This window comes from Castor canadensis, chromosome 11, assembly GCF_047511655.1.
Source record: "Castor canadensis chromosome 11, mCasCan1.hap1v2, whole genome shotgun sequence".
NCBI classification, from domain to species: domain Eukaryota; kingdom Metazoa; phylum Chordata; class Mammalia; order Rodentia; family Castoridae; genus Castor; species Castor canadensis.
This window is the reverse complement of record NC_133396.1, coordinates 117730861-117754657: the sequence shown is the minus strand read 5'-3', so window position 1 is coordinate 117754657 and position 23797 is coordinate 117730861. Positions and strand designations below refer to the sequence as shown.

At 35.3% G+C, this 23797-nt stretch overlaps 1 protein-coding gene across 1 annotated transcript in view; it reads right to left on the bottom strand.

Annotated features, from left to right (window-relative positions):
- Positions 1-23797, bottom strand: part of Ush2a (usherin) — a 759580-nt gene that overhangs the window by 691630 nt on the left and 44153 nt on the right. Inside the window, exon 4 of the mRNA XM_074048325.1 lies at positions 990-1122. Within this exon, the coding sequence (XP_073904426.1) occupies positions 990-1122 (133 nt within the window). The remainder of the gene's footprint in view (positions 1-989; positions 1123-23797) is intronic.

Here is a 23797-nt window from a genome sequence, read left to right as displayed (position 1 = left end):
AAAAATCTGGAAGACTATAAACCAGTTAAATTGTATCTCTGAAGATGGAAATGTGGAAAGTATACTCTATTTCACAGAGCTCCATATTGTTTGGATTTTCTTAAAATGACCATATATTATATAATAAAATATTTCTACTTTAAGAGGAAAAGACCATTCAGGTAAATATTTCAAGATTATTCTCTTTTCAACTTCAGTTATTCTCAGCATATAATACACATTATCTTCTTAAACTATGTTTTCCATTTTTAGTGTGGGAGATATGAACAACACAGATCTGGTTTACTACGTGTTAATGTTACTCCTCAGTTTCTATCTAGCATGCTGTAATTCTAATTTAACATTGCCCTACATTAAAATCCAAAAAGAGGGGAAAAGTATCATTTATTATATATGGTTCTTATCTCTTAAATTGATTAGAATGACAAGTTTTCATTTTAAACCTTCCCTAGTACAGTTGGTTGAAGAGTAGACCCCCTAAAAGATACGTCCAATTGGAATTTGGAACTGTGACATTATTGGAAAAAAAGTTTTTGCAGTTGAAATTAGGATCTTAAGATGAGTTCATGCTCATGAAGGTAGGTCCTAAATCTGATGACAGCAGTCCTTACAATAAAAGACAGGGAAGAAAATACAAGCAAGAAGGCATGTGAAAACAGAGGCAAAAACTGAAGCTATTACAGTGGCAAGTCAAGCAATTCTAAGGTTTTCCAGCAGCCATCAAAAGGAGAGAGGCCTGAGTGGCTTCTCTCTCAGAGTCTCCAGCAGGTACTGACACTGATGTATCCTTAATTTCAGACTTCTATAGTCCAAAACTGAGAGAATAAATTTCTATTATATTAAGCTGCCAACCAGTTGAAAGCAATTTATTGCAGTGGCCCCGGGAAATGAATATACCTAGATATTTTTAAACACTATTTGTTTTACGTTTTGTTTCTAGGAACAATGTAATGGTTAAAATAAATAGGATTCTGAAGACAGAATCTTACCATTGATGCTCTGTCCTATTTGTATACTACTATAAGTAGAATCTGCAATTGTACCACTTAGAGTTCTTGCATCAAAAGCTGTATTATCCTCCTCCAAACCATTGAGAAAAAAGTTGATTTTTGTCTGATGCACCTGTAAGAAATCATCACCATTATTATTTTAAGTGCACAGACTTTTAATTTGTAATAACCACATACCAGCAGTCCTTTTCAAGTTAATTTACTATTTCTCTACTTTCTTCAGTTAGAAAGACTGTAAGCAATTTATTTCAATAGCAAAATTATCTAGATATTAATCTACAGAGTTTGGTATTGTGCTGTGATGACATCTCCCAGAGTATATGTATGTATAATGTTTGTCCCATAATGTCACCAGCCTGCTTGCCATGCCTTCATAAATTTTTTTGGAATATGTTATTGCTTGGGTGGCAGAGTGGTTCAAGCAGTATAACACCTGTCTATCAAGCATGAGGCCCTAAATTCAAACCCCAGTACCACCAACACCAAAATTATATATATATGCGTGTATATATATATATAATTTCTTTATATGATGATTAAATTTGCCATGACTGTATTTGGAAATAAAGCAGAAATGAATATAGCAGGGAGAAATATTCAAAACCAGATATACCAAAAATATATTATATGTGAGTATAATTTAACTTACCAGTATGAGACACTACTCATAGATATTTACTTGTTTGGATGTTGCTAACAACTGATAATTTTCAAATATACTTTGTCAATATAAAATGGCACAAAAATTTGCCAGATTATAAGCTAATCAATCAAGATGCACTGTTATCCATCTACATTAGAGATTAACAAATTTTTCCATAAATGACCAGTTAATATTTCTTCTTTGCAGGTTAAATAATTTGGTTTGGGGGGTCAAATGGCTACTGACACAAATGTGATATAGTAAGGCAAAAGTAGCCTTGTACAATATGTAAACAAAGCAGCCTGGCTGTGTTTCAATAAAACATTAACACAAATAGGTAGCAGATATAACCTATGCGTTACACTTTAATGACCCCTGGATTACACCGCAAAAAAATATGGAATTATTTTTTGTGTGACGTGATTCCTGAATGAACAATTCAATCAAACATTTATGAAGAATACTCATAGGTTGCATTTACTCGCTAGCTTTGATGATTACATATAATTCCAAATTAAAGGATCAGCTGTTTTGACATAAACTTCAGTCTGTACAAATAGTCTTTCTGTTCAAGTGCTTCTAATGAAAATGGAAACAGAATTATTGTCACTCAAATTAGTAAAGCAACTCAAAGGGCAAAAGAAAGGCTCTGGAGAAGGTAAAGGCTGAAGGAGAGGAGGAGGGATGGCAAGCAATCGAAAGGCTGGTTGTCAACATTTTAATTAAAATTATGTCAAGCCATAACACTCAAAATTTTCTTCCACTATGAACTTTGAGTGATAATGATGCATCAGTACAGGTTTATCCATATAATAAATGTACCACTTTGGGGTAGGGTTTTGATAGCGGGGAAGGGCACTGAGTACAAAAGGGTATAAAAGGCAAGGCAGATGTAGGAAATATCATTACCAGCCACCCAGCTTTTCTGTGACTCTACAACTGATCTAAAAAATAAGGATATTTTAAATGCCTTTCTATTTAAAAAAAGGACATGCAAAAATTAGTGAAGATAAACATTTATTCTCATCTATCTTTAACTTATTATTTGAATCCTTGCCATAAGAGCCCCCTTCAAAAATCCCATAATCAAAAACAACGCAAAACAAAAAACCTAGACATTAAGGTCATGATTACTTAGTAAAACTGACTCATCAGAAAAAGTTACCCAACATAGTTTTTCCCCACTCTAGTTATTTAAACATGATCTTTCTTAAATTGACTGACCCCACGTTACATTTGACTTTACTTTAAAAGAAGTCTTTAATACACCTAAGATCATACACCACCTCCTCATGGGGTCTGCATATATTCTTCTCTGCTGAGTAGTAGGGCTGCATTATTTTTTTTTTGCATCCCATTTTTTACAGCCTGTTACTGTCATTTGGTGTTTGACTGTTATCATTATAAAAGATACAGGCTTTTCTACTTTGTTATTTGTAGCATTATCTCATGTTTTACAACATCTTTGCGCAACATGCAGGCACATGAAATATAACTAGTGAAAAGTTCTCGGTGGTATTAATGCATAAAAAAGAATGTGGTTCCATCTCTACTGTCTTTACCCAGCCAAAAGCTGATGAACAGCCAATTTTCCTTTATCACATTAACACAGCCATGAGAGAAACACATTTGTTCTAGTCAGCTACACTAAAGATACTATTACCAATCTAACATATACATGTTTTATATCAGCAGTATTCTCAGAGCATGAGAGAGCCAACAATATATTAACACTAGCATGACAGTTTATTTAAGAAAAGAAAATTGTCTCTGTAGAGGGACAGAAGTTAGAAATGTATGGCTAAAGCTCAGTGTCACTGGTCTAATAAAGGTAATAATTCTTAGGCTTTCTTTATAGCAGGTAACACTCCTGTGACAGCTCTGTCATATCATTCAAATAAAAATGTTGTCTTTTACAAGTTTAAGTGCACCTTTATTTTGAGTCAGATAGAAAGCATGCTTTTGATTTTCTGTATTCACTGTATTATATCTGTAGTCAGGAGTTCAGAACCTTCTTTTTTTTTTATAAACTCATCACATATTTGCTTAGTAGGAGAATTCAGTGTCACTTGCAGTGAATTGCAGAAGATGTTTTCACTTGGTTGGTACTTTAAAATGATGAATGATGATTCCAAGCCTCTCTTTCCCATTGTCTCCTCCCCTACCAACCACCTTTCTATAAATAAGATTAAATCTTCTTTGGTTTTCTGCACCATGTTTTATGTTCCAAGATTCTCCAGCCTATTTTACAATTCTGATCTGGGGCCCCATAATGTAGAAATGTGAAGACTGTGATGGCTTTTTGCAATAGCTCATCCTGATGACCCTCTAGTCAGTTATTGAGAGAAATAGGAATATATACTATGGAATTTCTGATTTGTGAAGAAAAAGCCTTCTGCTAAAGCAAACTTCCCACCTGTCTCATTGTCTAGTCTTGAGGAAGAGTGTAGCTTCTGCAAGTTTATCCATGTGCTTTGAATGAGTGAACTGGCAAAACCAGTAGCAATTTCAGAAGAGCCTTTAAATTCTCTCATAAAGAAATCCAAAGACACTTTGGAAAGAAAATATAGATGGGCAGGTCATTCTCAATCCTTTATTCCCTGGGAGTTTCTTATTCTATTTCAACCACATTCTTGGTCAAGTGTATATCCCTAGGAGAGATCACACTCACCCTTTTAGTGCAAGAGTATACTACATTTTAAAAAAGAATTCTTGACACTATCCTACTACTCTCATGACTGATTAGCAAGGAGTATAATTCAATAAGCATGAAAGTCACATTTTAGCTGAGCAGTTATAAGAGGAACATATAAGTCTACCTAGACTAGGGCCTAATTGTCCAAAATCACCTGTTCACTTGAAAAGCTGGATTCATGTTGCTATTCTTCTTCTAGTGACTACCAACAACCCAAAGAAACCACTGACTCAGGTTGGAAAAAAAATAGCATACAAGGACTGACCTCCTTAGTTGGCAAAATGGTTTTCCCATTACCTAAAGTCTTCTAATTTGAGTTGAGTTCAATGAAACATCAGCCCAGTACCCAGAGTGGCTCTATGAGTTATACCAAGAATAGTAAATCATGATCCTTTCTGTCAAGGAGACTATAGGTATTATAACTAAATAATTTTAACATGCTAGATGGTGTTTGAATAGCTATAAATAACAATGGCTTTAAATCTAACTACTGGAGTCTTTTTTTTTTTTTGGTATTGGAGTTTGATCACAGGACTTTACACTTTCTAGGCAGGCACTCTACAGTATGAGTCACAACTCTGGCTCTTTTTTCTCTAATTATTTTTGAGACGGGCTCTCACTTTTTGCCCATGCAGATCCAGACCAAGATTTTCCTATTTTATGCTTCACCCCTCCCAGCTGGGATGACTAAACACATGCCACTAAGCCTGGCTCTTTTCTCTTGAGATGGAGGTCTCTTGAACTGTTTTTTTGCCCAGGTTGGCCTGAAACTATGTTCTTCCCAATTTCAGCCTCCCATTTGCTGGAATGACAGTCTTATGCCACTGTACCCAGATATTGGTTGAGATGGGATTCTTGCAAATTTCTGGCCTAAGGCTGACGTCAAACCACAAACCTGATTTCAGTCTCCTAAGTACCTAGGTTTACAGGCATGAACCATCAGCATCTGGCTTAAGTATTAAATCTTACTGCAGTAAACAAAGTATCATCTTTTCTGAGGAGCTGCTTTGAGAAGTTGTCTTAATTCAATAATGCATGTGTGGTGTACATCTCCATGGGATGTGCATTCTTAATAACAATCATAAACATCCCAAGAATACTAATTTGTTAACTCAATGAGTCTTATCTGAAAGTAAAACCATTTTAAGCATCCTGAATAGCACCTTTTACTATATTTAACACATAGTGGTTTGACAACACATTCTAAATTAAAATTGACCCTCATGATGAACACCTACTTGAACGTTAAGGAATTCAAACAAAGAAGATAACTATGATATGAATCAGAAGGAAAAACTTTATGGAGGTGAAAAAGTCTCAGATTTTCTGAAATAGAAATTGCCCTGAAATAGAAATGTCTATTTCTAAGAGAAAGAAGGATTTGCATAAAGGATTCTGTTTTACTATCTATAACTTTTAAGCATAAGAAATTTATCCTGAAAACTCGATAAGGTTATTTTAAAATATCACTTGTTCCATTGCTCTGCCCAAGAACACATGAACTCCCACTCTTCAATTGCTTACCATTCCAGACCTAAGTTCTTCTGAGGTTTTTCCTAACATCCAATTTGGCATTTCCAACTTTTGCTATCAGCTAACCTCTAGTCTCATTAGTAAAGTCTCCTCACTTGCTGGTGATCATGTGATATTTATTCCTATCCCTATGATTTATGTACATTATTTACATACAAGCATTTTCCTAAATTTTTAGCATTTTTTTAAACATGTATCTTAGGTTCTATATCATTCAATAATATATCAGTAACTTCAGCATTATAAAGATGGTTAACATTAACATTTATTGAAAAATTAACATGTCAGGCATTGTTCTAAAAATATTACATATAGTCCATCTTTTTTTATCATTACAGAAACCCATGGGAGGTTTGCTATTATCTCCATTTTACAGGTAATAAAATGGGTCACAAAGAACTAAAAACAAAAATTATTCAAGGTCATCTAGAAGGTTGTCTGGCTTCATAGCCAGTTTGAAACATTCAGTTTTAGTAAATCAGTTAAATCCAGTTAGCATTTGGAAGCAAAAGTCATTCAGTTGATAGATGCACCCATTGAGTGTCTCTTTTATGACTATTAGTTATGACTGAGGCTTCCTGCTAACACCTCCCACAGTCAGTAGGATAACATCCTCACATCCCATGTGCCTAGTATTGTATTGAGCAGTTTACTTATGTCATCTCTCTGCCTTCTTACATTGCCCCACTATGGTATTATCACTCCCATATTATAAATGAAGCTATTAAGGCTTAACTGGTCTGGTATTATGCTTCTATAGACTTTTGGGAACCCTTTAATCTTTAAACAGCTGTTATTATAAATGATTAAACTGAAAGATATCTTCTAGTAACTTCAATTCTTAAGTCCGGACTCTAACTATCAAGAACACACTACAAATCTATTCCCTTTTCCATGTGAAAGCTTATGTAAATGTAAGAAATGTAAAGAAAAATGTCATTTTTTTACCTGCCTAAGTCTTCTTCAAAAGAAATGTGTTTAGCTTCGGTGATATCTCCCTCTTAAAATTTGGCTCCAGGAATGCTCCAGATATTGTCTGACCTTTAAAATTTGTACCTGATATCAATTTAAAATTGCTTGCTAAAGTTTTGGCAATGACAAGATGCTGCTAAAACTGAGAAATTAAATTTAGCTGACTGTTCACTAAAATTCTATTTAGCTTTGACTGACATCATTTCTAAATTACATATACCCTGTATCGCACATATGAAGCTGGTTTCATGGACCTAATGGCAGGAATTTACATTTATCCATGTTATATTTTATCTTGTTGGATTCAGCCCATTACTCTGGGTTGTCAAAATCTTTTAGGATGCTACGTCTGTCATCCAATGTATTTATATCCTCCCAAGATTTATGTCATTTGCAAATTTGATGAGCCTGTTTTACACACTGTGGAGAAGCACAATAAATATGAACTGATTAATTGATACCCCAAAAATAAAATCACCAACAAAATCTACACTGTTACACCTACACAATACACCGTTTCCAGTAGATACAATGTATCATAGTAGGATTCTTTGTATTCTTTTCAGTATAATAATCACCATCTTAAAGATCCTAAGCAGTAATTTGTAGTTACAAATATGGTCCTGACACAAAAAGCAGAGACAAGTGCCCACTCACACTATGCATGTATTACTCTTGCTAAAATCCTAAAGATGAAATATCCTATTAAATAAGAAAAGGATTTATTAATTTTATGTTCTTAAAATGCATGCTTTTCCTTGAGTACTTATCTTCTAGCTCTATTGTGTCATCCTAGAAATATTTTAGTTCAAAAGACAGAACTGAGCAAATTTTGTTAAAAATATGTCTTATAAATAAAATGAAGTAATCATTTTAAACCAAGGGAAAAATATAAATCTCTTTAACCTCCTTGATAAAAGTTGATTATGAAATCTAACCTGCATTGTTGCATTTCTAAAAAGGTTGTAGAACTGAGAATAGAATCTTCATAATCACCCTTCTTTAGAGGTCTGCTCTGTCCTAAAGCTGGGAAAATGATAGTGCTTGACTAAATAATTTTTTCTCAATCAAAAATAGGGAAGCACATATATTCAATGCAGTTTGCACAAAAAAAAAATCATTCTTCTAAAACAAAGATCTCTGAGCCCTAAACACAAAAGCAGGCATGAGTCAAATGCAGAATATTTAGACACTTCCTCTTTCATCCTCTTTACAACCAGAAAAAAATTGGACCATGCCATCAATTTGGACAAAATGAATGTTTCTATTACCATATGAAGGTAATTGCCAAATTTGAGTTGTGTTTTTGAAAATAATGTTTGATGTTTATTTTTATATTTCATATTTATTCTCCAATGATTATATATTTCTTCACAAGCCATTTTCCCCCAGGTAATTCGCACCTGCCAAAAAAAATTCAAAATTTGGTGGGGCTATTTATGTAGAAAAGTTCTCTCTCTGCAAAGCCTGGATTAAACTTCCACAGAGGTTGACAGGCTTCAGAAGTGTGAGGTCCTGATAAAAACACTTGGTATGAAAAACGTTTGTGTGTTGATTTTACTCATTAAAAAGAAAAATAATGAGCTTATAACTACTTTAGGTATATTGTTAAAAAGAGCAAAGAATGAAGATAGGTATTAAAAGGTGAAAAGATTAAAAGGTAAGGGTGAGAATTACCATGGCTACAATAGCTAATAGAAAAAAAACCATAATACCCTTTGTCTGTCCCATACTGCTTACTGTTAAGCAAATTTCAATGATGCTTTGTATCTTCTAATACTTGTAACAATGGATGTTTGAAAATTAGTATAACTCCCCCCATGTAAATATAATTAGGTGGTAGCTTGCTACCATCCACAAATTCACCTTTGAATTATAGCTCACATTTACTCAATTTAATTTGAGATCTTGGGATTTATTAAATTTGTTTTTAAAGCATGAGTTGTAGGGATTAAGAGATGTAGGATTAACTAAATCTTATTGTCACTCAGATCTCAATTTAACTACTATAATCTTGGGGAACCCTTTACCATCCACACAGACCTAAATTATTACCTAATAACTTCTTATCATTTTATTCTACCATTTTATTTTTTGGATACTATTTTTCTCTCAGTATATTTCCTGCTTATATAGGGTTTCTTTTTCTCCCCATATTCATCCCTCAATATGCATATGTGCAAAAAAAATCAGCTCTAAATAGTTAACTGCATTAGTCCTAATTTCTAAGCCTTTTTGATTCAAGATGGATTTCTTTTGACATAACTTTCATGTAGCATAACTTTTTATATAATTTCTGTGGTTTTTTCTATCTAGTCTCTGTTTATATATTCTGAAATTTCTATAACGTGAACACTCGATCTGTCCACAGATCTATGCGACCCAAAGAAGATCCAACCACTGTTAGCAAGTGTGGGTATGTAACAAATGCCTTTTTCTTGTTATGAGGACTTTGTTGCATCCTGATTCCATCCACCTGCTTTCTCATAGCTTTGGATGTCATAATTCTAGACCCTCTATAGCCTGATGGTAGATAACGAGTGAGACTGTGAGAAGCCAGTCCAGATTCTATGTGCTGTGTACAACTCATGTCCTGGCAGTCACCCCCATTTGTCCCCTGCCCAAGAAGTCTATCAACTCTACACTTGTGACAACTCAATGTTCTGTCACAGCTTTTCATGTGTGCTCTGGGCTGTGACTTCCCTTGCAAATTTCATTTCACCTGTTTTCTACTTTTGCAAATTCCTAAAAATAATTTCATTAGAATTGTATCCTTTTCTATACTTAGAGTAGTAACACTTTTGATCAAATAATATTTAATCAGATTGAAATTATAAATCCTTTTCAGCAGGAAAAAAAACAAGCAGGGAAAACATGATAAGCTGTAAGAAATGGCACTACACACTGTCTAAGTATATCATTTATAACTCACTTGAGATCTTCTCAAAATTTCACTTTTCTTTTAGGTTTTCACAGTAACCAGTGTCTAAGTCATTTATACCATTACACCAGCTAGATAACAGCAAGTTGTCAACAGATTTCCAAGGATTTCCCTAAGGAACTACAGACTTACAAGGGGGAAAAGTGTCATTCCATTTGAATCCAACCATTGCACCAATTGTCCCAAAACTGGAACTGGAAAGGTTCTGTTTCTCTAAGGAAAATAAGACAATTGAAAAGCTAATTATCCAATAAAAAAAATCACAGGTACCTTCCCAGAGGGCTTCTACTTGTGCTCTAAGAAGAGTTCAGAACAAATATATATTTTAATGGATTAACTTATCACAGGAAAACAAAATGCATAAAATAAAAATGGCTGAACCAAGGATATAGATATAGATATATATGTAATATATACAGACAATGTATTTTGAAAACCCAAACTTACTTGAAATAATATTTTATGTGAGCTTGAATTGAGCAATATTATTTAGAACTAGATGTTTACTGAATTAAGGGAAGAACTAGTAAGGAACTCTAGTATCACTTCGTGTTTTCATTACATCTGTGAGAAGGAATTAATGAAATCTGAAGATGACATTAAATTGATAGGTACTGAAAAAATCACTGAGAAACGACATAAAAGAAAATGCAAGAGGTTAGATACTGAAAGAAAACTAAGAATGAGATTCACTCTAGTCAAATGGAATGTTACTTAACACAAACACACATTTTAAATAATCTCTCTTTCCAAGTAGTTAAAAAGATTTATGGATGTTAGTACCATCACCTCGTATTCACTGAGAAACTGCAATGTTCCCAGCAGCAGGCAGAATACGTAGCCAGAATCAGGGAAAATCAAAGACCAGAAATGCTAACAAACAGCCAAAGAAAAAGTTCTAAGGAAATGTAGAAGGAGCCCCAAGTTTGCATGTTTTTTTTTTTTACTTTGTATGCAAAGTTAAGAAATGTGTTATTTTAAAATGAATTTCCACTAACTCCTGGATTACTGTAGAGTTCAGAGAAGGCTGTATGCAGATATATTTGTGGAGAGAAAAGAATATGACATTAATGTGAGACAATAATGTGGGAGAAAAAAAACAGAGACAATAGTTTAGCCACAGATGTGCAAAACTATTGAAAGGAGACTACTGGAAGGACTATGCAAACAGTACATTGGAAAAGACAACAAGGAAATCACCAATAGAAGTGAAAGTTTTGTTCAGGACAAGGGAGAAGATTTATGTATAATTTGCCAAAATTATAAATGCTCACCCATTATTCAGAAAGCATCTTGAGTTATTCATTTTAATACACATCATTTCCCTTTATTGACATCTTTTACCAAATTCACTCAATTTCTTTTTTTGGTTATAAATTTATTTATATTAAATATCCAATGTGTAACAAATATATTTCTATTTTTTCTAAACATGTATAAAGGAATAAATTATGCACCTTCAATAAATAAAAAAAAACTAACTAATGCAAAAAAAGTCTATCAACTAATGTGTAATAAAATCTACCTATGTAACAAATTTCATACAACCAATAGAAAAAGTGCTGTAAGGTCAGAGAGGAGGAGAAAGTGGGAATAGAGGACAAATGGGAGATGTAATTAGAGTGTTTTTTGGGTTTTTTTTGTTTTTATAAAGGAAGTTATACTGTTTGGGACATAGATATAAAACATGGAGGGAGAAGAAGGAGAAATGTATCAGGAAGAAGAATTGCACAAGGCAGAAGAAACTGAGTGAAGGCAGTGTGAAGATCTTGGATGACAATGACCATGAAATACATGGTTTGAAGAAACCCAGAAAACACTGTCTTTAGAATTCAAGGTCTACAGAAAGAAAATGAGCTGCAGATGTACAGTCAGACCAAATATGAAAGACTTGAACATCTTCCAAAGCTTTCAACTCTTCCAATAAATGATGATGGTAACATCCAGCCATTCACTCACTCACTCATTCATCCTTTCATTCAGACACAATGCTAAACTCTGAAGGGGCTTGGAAAGAAAATAACATCTTTTATCTCGGTTCTAAAGTTTAGTAGAGGACACAAATTTTAAAAAATGCATTAATTGTGACAATTTCACAGAAAAACTGAGAGGATCTCTATTCAAATTTTTACACAATTTCTCAAAGACTTTGATGACAAGAGACTTAAAGTAGGAATTGGTGTAAGCTTAATAAGTAGTATGGGAGAAGATTTTTGGTAAAGACCACATTCATTTGTACAAATGTAAGGAAGATAGATACATGTGGGGAACAGATAGCTCAATGTTACTGGAAGGAAAGGTACAAGAATGGTAGTAACAGTACATGAAGGTAAACAATTATCAGAGCTAAGTCATTAAAGATCTTGTTCCACACTAAAGAATCCTAAAACTTAGAAAATTAATACTTGAATTTTGGAATCATAATGACAGAGCTGTGGCAATATAAATTTAGGAATTATAAAATTTGTAACCATGTGATAAGAAGTCACAGTTGTGAATGAAGTTTCTCAGGGAGAAGGTACAGAATGAAAAGTGCATGAGGCTAAGCAAGAAGTCATGAAAACACCAAACTAAAGATCCTGAGTGGAAGAAGAAAGGCCCTTGAGAAAGACAATTTTTACATATATTGGACAGAAGTGGAAAAAATTATATTGGCTATTAATATTATAGGATGGAAGCCTGAGGAAAATAAATGGTTATGACAAAAACTCAAAGATTGTAGAAATTATGACTTAATGGTTCAAATGTTGACCTATATACTCAACTAGGAAAAGATTTCTATGCTCTCAAGAAAAGAAAGAAAGATGGATTAACACCAAGATTGATGCTGCTAGTCCTGGAATTTTAAGGATAAAGAAAGCAAACTATAAGAGTTCCACAAAAACAAAAAACATATTTAAACAGGTTGCATACAAAGAAAAATTATTCTTATGGTTTTCTCAGACTTTTCTCCAGAAACATAAGCATATCAAAAGCTCAGGAATGAAAAGTAATGTGATAAAAAAATTCATAATTCAAGTCATTGTTCATGTGTACAGACATTAGAAAGACATTCTTAATTGTACAGGACTTAGAAGGTAAATACCCATGCATGTTTCCACTCAGAAAATAGAAATTGCCCCACCAAGTAGAAGGCTGAACCAAATTAACAAATTAGGTAAGTATGTTACAGAAAATGATGTTCAGTGAACAGTGCACCCATATAAATATTATTTAACTTTTGAAATAACAGCTATAAGTCAGGTGCCAGTGGCCACATTTGTTACCGTAGTTAGTTGGGAATCAGGGATTGGGAAGATTACAGTTCAAGGCCAAACCAGACAAAAAGTCTTGAGACTTCATCTCAATCAGTAGTAGGGCATGGTGGCACACACCTGTCATCCCAGCTACTGAGAGAATCACTGTCCAGGTCAGCCCAGGAATAAAGTAAGACCCTATCTTACTTAAGTGACTTAAGTGGTAGAGCATATGCTTAGCCAGTGCAAAGCCCTGAGTTCAAACCCCAGTACCACCAAAAATATTAGTAACCTGTAAAAAATTATAATGTTTGAAGTAAAACATAATTTTAAGTAAGAATTTTCCTATCCTGTATTGGGTTAAGAATCCCTACTTATTAAAAAACTGGAATGTGAGGAGAGGGAAAAAGAATTTTAAAAGCAAAGGAGTCATAATTTCCTAACTATCCTATAGTTAAGAAATATAGTTTCATGTCTGAAATTTATGAATTGAGGAATACAGATTTAAATTATTTTTGCATGTAGATTTTTTTAAATACTCATAGAATATCTAAAACCAAATTTCCTATCTTTCAAATTGCCAGACAGAAACCACTTCTAAACACATTAAAACTTCTTAGTTACCAATAAAAAATGCAAATCCCTTTATTAAAGAGAGAGAAAGAGAGGCAAAGAGAGAGAAAGGTACATTACTCAGAAGAAAAAAATACATATTGCTGACCAATAGCACTGAATAAGTAAGATATGCACAAGGTATGGTAAGAAATACAAATAAGTTAGAGATGCAAATGCCTGGTGAAAAAAAAAAAGGATAATTCCCCATATCGAAAAGAATCTGAGGAACAGACAATCATTCATTTTTGGTAAGATCTTGCACTAGTCAAAGATTTTCTGAAGGCCATCTGTCAATATGTACCAAAAATAAAGTCATGTATATCCCTTCAGTCAAGAACTGCACCACTGAAATTTACTCTTGGGCTGCCTGAGGATGTAGCTCCAGTTGAAAACCATTCATTTATAGTGGCTCCAATGCCCAGAATAATTCAGTGTTATTTTACAATCTATATGCAAGAATTAAGAAGGCAAACAGGTGAATGTCTTGATGGGTTCTTAAGAGTAAAGAAGAGAAATGGAAAAGAAAATGGTTGAAAGATTATGATGCTGTTGTGTTCATTGTGGCCTGACTAGAAGTCATGTGTATGAACCCAACAGATCCCAAGAAGCTACAAGGGTCTAGGTGATGAACATAGGTCTGCAACCCAAAGTTATTTTAAGGGCTACATTTTCAGAAAGCTTTTAGTGTGGCTGGATAAGATGCAAAAAGGGGAGAAGGTAAGGGTACATGGTTATTAACCAAAAGATCATGATATAGAGAGATACTATGGAATTTTTCATTGTATCTGAGGGATATTCAACGTACTGGCATTGACAAAAAACCTGAGGCAACTACTGAAGAAAGATACATGACTAATTAAGACAAGCTTTAAAGAAAATGTTTCTTTCCAACACAAAGTGAAAGAAAAACAAAAATGAAATTTCTAGATACCCACCAGCTCTCAGCAGTAAGGTGCATGAGGAGGGCATGAACAAGTACCCTCCAGTTGCAAGGGCCAGGAAAGGGAAGAAGCACCACTCATGAAGACAGAGACTTTGGAGAACTGGGACAAAAATGCTAAAGTACAGAGAAGGTGGCATGTTTATAGACCACTGTAGAATAAAAATGTTATAGACTGCTGTAGAATAAAATGTTAAGATGTTGGAGAATGAAAGAAAAGAAATGAAGGACAGAGAAACATGGGAGAAGGAAAAGACACATAACCAAAGGCATGGGTGTAAAGTAAGGAAGGTTGATGGCCTTATTAGAGTCTGTGTGATGAAGTGCTCTTCATAAGGCTACTGTAACTTATGTAAATGGCACTGGGTTGGCATCTGGCCAAATTCCAGTATGAGAATTCTACACAAATATTTACTTAAATAGCATCAGGCTTTCCTGGCCCTCTAATCTTCTCTTTTGTCCAAATCTCCTGACAGAGATAGAGTCAAACTTTTAACTCTAATTTTAAAAATAAAATAGAAGATTCTTTAAGGCCAGGCATGGTGGGGTATGCCTGTAGTTCCATCTATTTTAGAGGGACAGATCAGGAGGACCACAGTTTGAGGCCAGTCAGGCAAAAAGGTTAGTGAGAACCCATCTTAACTGAACAAGTCAAGTGTGGTGATATAGGCCAGCAATGCTTTACACAGGAGGCAGAAGGCCAACCCCAAGCAAAAACGTGAGACCCTACCTGAAAATTAACTAAGGCAAAAAATGCCAAAGGATGTGGCTCCAGTGGTAGAGCACCTGCCTAGCAAACTCAAGGCCCTGTGTTCAAACACCAGTGCTGCCCAAAAAAGGTTTTCTTGCATGGAATAATCCATGCAAGAAATCCATGCACTATCCAAGATCAATATTCTTGCATTTAGATAATTTCCTTCAAATGTGGAACATTCTATAATTATTAGACACAAACACTTGTTTTAATATAATACATAGTCCCCAGCTGGGCCAAATTGCTTTTCATATTAATAAGATAGATGCTGGCATCTTAGTGACTTCAGTAGGCAAACAGAAGCTATTAAGTACTCAATAAGACCCTTTACAGATCCTCAAACGTTGAAATCTATTTTATAGCAGCACTTCCAAAATGTGTCACATGGTCTTTAATGCCCAGTGCCACCAGAGACAGAAATAAATGACTTTATTTTACCACTTAACTAAAAAGGACATCTCCATCTGCCCTCCCTCTTGCTACTGTCCCCCATTAGTACACTGTCTGAATGAGGTATGTGGCAAAATTCTCCTGTGGGAATTATACTCAAATATCTATTTGAATAACATCAGGTTCTCTTGATCTTCTAACCTCCTCTTTTGTTCAAATCTCCCTGTGTCACACAGTAACTCACTTTCCCCTGAATAGCATTTTTAGATGGGGTGAGGTGGGGGACTCTTTGCCCAGGACTTGGCTACATAAAGTTAAAGGCAAAACTGCCATAAATTTATATCAGTGAGTTTAGTCATCTCCACTATTTTCTCCTTAAAAAAAAAAAAGCTCAATTTTCACGTAAGGCAAGGGTATCAAAAGTGTCCAAATTGGGAAGGCATCAAAACAAGTACATGGTGAAAATAACACCTTTGGAGTGAGGGAAATTTGGCAGATTGTTGACATTCTATAGATCAGCAGAAACCAACTATCCCAAAATAGGAAGGTCAGAGGACCCCAAAAGGCACTCATGGGGTTCCATAACCAGAGAGAAGCAAAGCCCTCTCTGAATCTGCAAATAGAGAAGCAACTAACCATGGGATGAATGGGAAGAATGACTTACAGCTCAACATTCCTGATTCCCCACCCCAGAGTCACCACATGACTCTAGGCTCCATTACTTGGTGGTAGGTCCCACTTCCCAGCACACACATGACCTGCTACTGTCACCCTGAAATGCCAAGAAAACCAGTGACCTTATGTAAGCAGGTCCCATGGATCCTGCTGCTCCACAGGTAACAGAAGACACAAGCCAGCAGGCTCAGTTCCCCTAGCGACAGTGCCAAAGAACTGCTCCCCCAGAGGCCCAGGAGAGAAATCAGGCCTTGGAACTCCCTCTGTCCTCAGGCTTTGTTTTCCTGAGCCAGCAGCAATGCTATGGGACTGCAATCCCTGAAGCCTGTGAAGAAATCGGGCCCCAAAAGTCACACCACCCACAGACTTGGTTCTTCCAAGCAAGCAGCAGTACAACTGAACTGCACTCCCTGATGCCCCTGTAAGAAATCAGGCCCTAAAACTCCTGCTGTCCACAGGCTTTATTCTCTCATGCCTGCACTGGACGCCCATGCTCCAGTGCAAGTAGACACCAGGGCCTTCTCTGCCTTGTGGCACCAAACAACTCAAGCCCACTGGCCTTGCTGCCCTACAGGTTCCTTCAACTTGCTACACAATGCCAGGAGCTTGCCACCACACACCCAAGTGTACCCCAGTCTCCAGGCCTTGCTGTTCTGCTGGTGCCAGGAGACTTCTCTCCCCTCAGAGCATTAGGAGGCTCAGCACTCCCCACAGTCCTTGACAGCAAGACAGCCCTTGGTCCCCTATCAAAAAGTGAGAATGCCAAATTCCCCACTAGGGGGAGGAAAGCTATAACCTGCTACTCTGCAGGTGGAACCAGAAGCCCTGTTCCCTCAAGGTACACAGAAGCCCATTTCGTACTGCACCTCCCTGCAGGAGAGTCATGTCTTTCCCATCCAAGAGCTGGAATCCCAGGTCCTCCACTGAGTGGCAATCTGCTACTCTGCTGGTGCTTAGAAGGCCTACCCCTCACAGTGCACAGAGATCCAACACTCCCCTCTGAGACTGCAAGAGAGCCCCTGTGCCCCCATTAAAGAATGGGAATTCCAGCCACCTCACTGAGGGGAGAAAAGAGGTAATCAACACCACAACAAGAACACAGCAAGAGGTAACATATCCAGCATACCCCTCTCTGAGGAACACTGCTGGAGCTCCAGGAGGAAAAAAAAAAACTCAAAACACCAACTACAGGGGCATAAGAAATAAAAGCCACAACCAAAACAAGTCCAGATGTGTAAATCTCAATGCAGAATGTAACAGTAAGACAACCACTCTTCATCAAAAGCCAATTCCACCACTAAGGATGCAAACATCTGCATAGAGGAAGAACTATCAAATAATGAATTCCCCCAAAAAATAGTAAAATGATTAACAACCTCAAAGAAGAAACACAAAAGTTAGTATTTGACCTCAAAGAAGATGTGAATAGACAATTAAATGAGCTCAAAGAAAATACAAACAAACAGATGAATGAAATTAAGAAAATTATCCAGGATAGATTCTCCATCTATTCTGAAAAGAAATTAGAAATAAAGATATGGAAACCCCAAAAAATAATCAATCTGAAATAAACAACTCAGTATCCTGGTGAACAGAGTGGAGCAAGTTGAAAATAGAGTATCAGGAACAGAAGACAAAGTAGAGGAATTAGACCAAACAGTAAAAGATCATGAAAGAATGCTAAGAAAATATGAATAGAACATGAACAATACCTGGGACACCATAAAAAGACCAAACCTATGAATCACGGGTGTAGAAGGAGAGAAGACACAAACTAAAGGCATTGACAACCTATTCAATAAAATAATAACAGAGAACTTCCCTAGCCTTGAGGAAGAAAGAGTCACCCAGGTGCAGGAAGCTTACAGAACACCAAACCATCAGGACCAAAAGAGAAACACCCCCATACACATCATAATCAAAACACTTTCCACACAGAACAAAAAAAGAATTCTGAAAGCTACAAAAGAGAAAAGACGTGTCCTATAAACCAAACCCATTAGAGCAGATTTCTCAACTCAAACTCTAAACACAAGAAGGTCATGGAAAGACATAATTTAGCCTCCAAAAGAAAGCAACCATCATCCTCAACTAGTCTACCCAGCAAAACTATCTTTCCTAATTGAAGGAGAACCTAAATGAACTTGTGACCACCAAGCCAGCAATACAGAAGATACCTAAAGGACTTTTACATATAGAAAAAAAGCTAGAGTGAGATAGCTAGACTCTAGAAAGATAAACCCTTCTGAGCAAGCAGATCAGTAAACAAGGAATTGGTAAAACTAAACAACAGGGAAACAAAAATGACTGGAAACAACAGGTACCTCTCAATATTAACACTGAAAATAAATGGCTTCAATGTCCTAATCAAGAGACATTGAAGAGCAAATTGGATTGTAAAAAAAGGCCAAATCATATGTTTCTTACAAGAGGCTCATCTAACTGAGAAAAATAAACACTGTCTTAGAGTCAAAGGGTGGAAAAAACTTTTCCAAGCAAATGGACCACACAAACAAGCAGAAGCAGCTATACTCATATCTGACAAAGTAGATTTCAGACTAAAATTAATCACAAGAGACAATGAAGTTCACTTCATATTAATGAAAAGAACAAGAGGAAATATCAATCCCTAACATATGTGTACCAAACACAAACACAGGAGCACCCATCTACATTAAAAAAACTTCAATGACCCCTAAGAGCACCAATAGATGCTAACACAATGATAGTGGGAGACCTGAATACCCCACTGTCACCAATAAATAGGTCATCCAGACAAAAGATCAACAAAGAAACTTCAGAGGTACTCTACACATTACACCAAATAGACATGGTTGATATCTAGAGTATTTTATCCAAAAATTAGGTAATACACACTCTTTTCTGCAGCTCATGGAACTTTCTCCAAAATACATTTTAGGACAAAAGCAAGTCTCAACACATTCAAGAAAATTGAAATAACCCCCTGTATCATATCAGATCACAACAGAATAAAACTAGACCTCAACAACAAAAGAAGCCCTAGAAAATATGCAAACACATGGAGTCTGAACAACACACTACTAAAAAACTGACTGGTGACTGAAATAATATGGGAAGAAATCAAAAAGTTCCTAGAATTGATGAAAATGACAATACAACCTACCAGAATCTATGGGAAACAGCAAAGGCTGTGCTAAGGGGAAAGTTTATAGCTATAAGTGCCTATATTATAAAAACAGAGATCTCTCAAATAAACAATCTAATTATGTACCTTAAGCTTCTGGAAAAACAAGAACAAACCAAACCCAAAACCAGCAGACAGAGAGAAATAATGAAGATCTGGGCCATGATCAATGAGATTGACACCAAACAAACTATACAAAGAATCAATGAAACAAAACATTGGTTCTTTGAAAAGATTAACAAGATCAACAAAGCCTTGGCCAACATGACAAAACAGAGAAGGGAGACAACCAAATTAAATAAAATCAGAGATGAAAAAGGGAATATAAACACAAATACTACCAAAATCCTAAGAATCATCAGAGAGTACTTTGAAAGCTATATTCAAGTAAACCAGAAAATCTACATGAAATGGATAAATTCCTAGATGAATATAACCAACCAAAATTGAACCAAGAAAATATTAACCACTGAAATAATTTTATTGCATGCAATGAAGTTGAGGCCGTAATTAAGACTCTCCCTACAAAGAAGAGCCAAGGACCTGATGGATTCATGGCTAAATTTTGCCAAACCTTTAATAACACCAATGCTCCTCAAACTTTTCCAGGAAATACAAAGGGAAAGAACACTACCAAACTCATTCTATGAAGTCAGCTTTACACTCATTCCAAAACCCAATAAAGACATAACCAGAAAAGAGAATTACAGACCAATATCTTTAATGAATATAGATGCAAAGATTCTCAATAAACTACTGGCAAACAGAATTCAACAACACATCAAAAAGATCATACACCATGACAAAGTCAGTTTCATTCCAGGGATGTAAGGATGGGTCAACATACATAAATCCATAAACATAATACAGCACATAAGCAGAAACAAGGACAAAAAACACATGATTCTCTCAATCGATGCAGAAAAAGCCTTTGACAAAATCCAACACCCTTTCATGATAAAAACCCTGAAGAAACTAGGAATAGAATGAATGTTCCTGAAAGTAATCAAGACTATATATGACAAACCTAGAGCCAACATCATACTAAATGAAGAACAATTGAAACTATTCCCTGAAAGTCAGAAACAAGACAGGGCTGTCCACTTTCTCCACTCCTATTCCATATAGTTTTGAAATTCCTATCCAGAGCAATAAAAAAAGAGCAAGAAAGAAAAGGGAATCAAATAGGGAAGAAAGAAGTCAAATTATCCTTATTTACAGGTGGCATGGTCCTATACCCCAAAAACTTTACAAAAAACTACTAGAAATCAAAAACTCTTTTGGCAAAGTAGTTGTATACACAGTTAACTTGCAGAAATCAGTAGCTTTTCTATATGCCCACAATGCACAGACTAAGAAAGAACTCAGGGAAAAAAAATCCCATTTACAGTAGCTTCAAAAACAATAAAGTACCTTGGAATAAATTAAACAAATGAAACCAAAGACCTTTTTAATGGAAACTATAAACCACTGAAGATAGAAATCGAACTCACTAATTGTTTATGGTAATGCTGCATTTTAATTGCTATTAGTGAGCACCTAACTGCTGTTTTGTTGTTTGGCCATTTTTTTAAAGGATAAACTCATATCTGGTCATGCTGACACACATCTATAATCCCAGCCTTCAGGAAACAGGGACAAGAGGATCCTAAGTGGTAGGCCAGGAAAAAGGAAAGAAAGAAGGATGGAAGGAAGGAAGAAAGAAAGGATGAAAGGAAGAGGGGGAGGAGAGAGAAAAAGATGGAGGGGGGAGGGAGGGAAGAGATGAGAAAGAAAGAAGAAAGAGAGAGGGAGAGAGGGAGGGAGCAAGAAAGAAAGGAAAGAAGGAAGGATGAATGGAAAGAAGGAAGACATCTACTCCTTGTATATTAATATTATGACTTTGAAACTGTACTGTAAATGCACAAAGGAATTCCAAATGAGGTAAGTCTCATAGATAAATTTTTATTATAGACACAGCAAACAAGATAACACAATAACTTCTAACCCAAATGCAGTTTTCTACATATGTCATGAGGCCTTTGCACAGGGCTTTGTTCTCATTCAGATCAAAATGCATATGCCATGTTAACAGAAAAATCAAAGAATGATAGAGAGGACAAGATAGAGTTGTGGTTCATATGCATAGGGCTCAGAGTGGAGAATAGCTTCTAAGCTGCAGATCCCACTTGGGGGGACTCCTGCCACGGGACCTCCTGCCACTTTCTTTGTAAGCAAATTCCTGACTTTTGTCACTTAGCATGCTGATCTTTTTGGGCCTCCCAAAACTACTCTTCAAACAGTAGCAAGGATCTGGAAACCACCCTATTTAATCTTAGCTGACTAATTTTCACAAAGTTACACATGCACAAACACCCCATAAGAATAAACAATTAAAAGTACTGGCAGATACAGAATAAAATAATAGAAGGCATTATACGGCACATTTCCTGAAAGTTTCCTGTAAGAAAAGAGATAAAAAGGGGTCTTGGATGAAATTGACTACTTTATTATTCATGCTTCAATATAAAAACATTATAAATGCCAAACCTTCCCACTTTAGCAATGATTGCATATGTGACAATAATAGTGGGACCAAAAAATACTTTTAAAAAAGTTGAAATGCAGTTCTTTGAACACTAAGTAAATAGTAAATGAACATTAGTACTTTTTTATCTCCTTGTTTTGAAATGTAGCTACCATTTACAATGTAGAGAAGTGAGAAAGCACTTTTCCAAGGAAGGAATTAGCCCTTTTGTGGTGAAAGTGTTGGTCCACTTTATTACAACAAATTTCCATCCATAGAATAGAATTCTCCATTTAGTTGCAGTCTTTCTTCAGGGGATAAATTTACTAAACAGTATTTTTCTAATTATAACACAATTTTAAAATTTCAGTCTTTTATTTCAGTAGGAGAAAATTCTTAATCTGATACTCATTAACTTTTTTACTTGCTTTCTTTCCTCTACTTACATATTTTCAATTAATTTCTAAAAAAGATGCACATTCTGAAAAGTCTTACAGGTAAAAGAATGGAAAATGAACAAGCATTATAGTTATTTACAACAAATACTAATCACATTTTAATGAAGAAGCTACATTTCTAAATGCATTGCAATACTACAAACACATTTTACTTATAGAGAATAGTTTTCCTATACACCTTCCCTTCCTAATGGTAGGAAATACATTAGTTTTTATTTTAAGTTATAGCTAGGCATTTTTACTAATGCTTAGGTATCAGGTGGACAAAATAATAGTGACTTACATTTATATCCTGCTTCTCAACTGTCAGTACATTTACTAGCTGTCAGTAAAAGAGAAAAATTTTTTTAAAATGACTTTTTTTCATCTTTGAAAGAGAAAGAATGCCAATAAATGTAAAGAAAAATAATTTTGGAAAATATTTTACTCCTCATTTTAGTCAGATTTGCCAGGGGCTTGTTAGTCTTGTTATTTTTTTCAAAGAACCAGCTTTTTGTTTTGTTAATACTTTGTGTGGGTTTTTTTTTTTTTTTTTTTTGGTCTCTATTTCATTAATTTCGGTCCTTATTTTTACTATTTCTGTCCTGCTTGTTTGGAGTTTTGCTTGTTCTTGTTTTTCTAGTAATTTGAAATGTAGCATTACATTGTTTATTTGAGAACTTTCTGTCCTTTTAATATATGCACTCATGACTATTAACTTTCCTCTCAGGACGGTATTTGCTGTGTTCCCATAAGTTCATAAGTGGTGTTTTCATTTTCATTAACTTCCGGTTACCTTTTGATTCCCCCCTTATTTCTTCTATGACTCACTGATCGTTGAGTAATGTGTTATTCAGACTCCAATTATTTGCATATTTTCTGCTGTTGCTTTTGTTGTTGAAATCTAGTTTTATTGCATTGTGATCAGATGGAATGCAGGGAGTTAGTTCTATTTTCTTACATTTGCTAGGCTTGCTTTTTTTCCTAAGATATGATTTATTTTGGAGAAAGTTCCATGGCCTGCTGAGAAGAACGTATATTGTGCTGTTGTCAGATGAAATATTCTGCAGCCATCAGTTAGATCCATTTGATCTATGGTTTCATTTAGTTCTAAGATTTATTTGTTGATATTTTGTTTGGATGACCTATCTGTTGGTGATAAAGGGGTATTAAAGTCTCCCACTACCTCTGTGTTGGAGTCTATATGTGCTTTTAAATCCTTTAGTGTGTTTGATGAAATTGGGTATACTGACATTGGGTGCATATAGGTTGATAATTGTTATT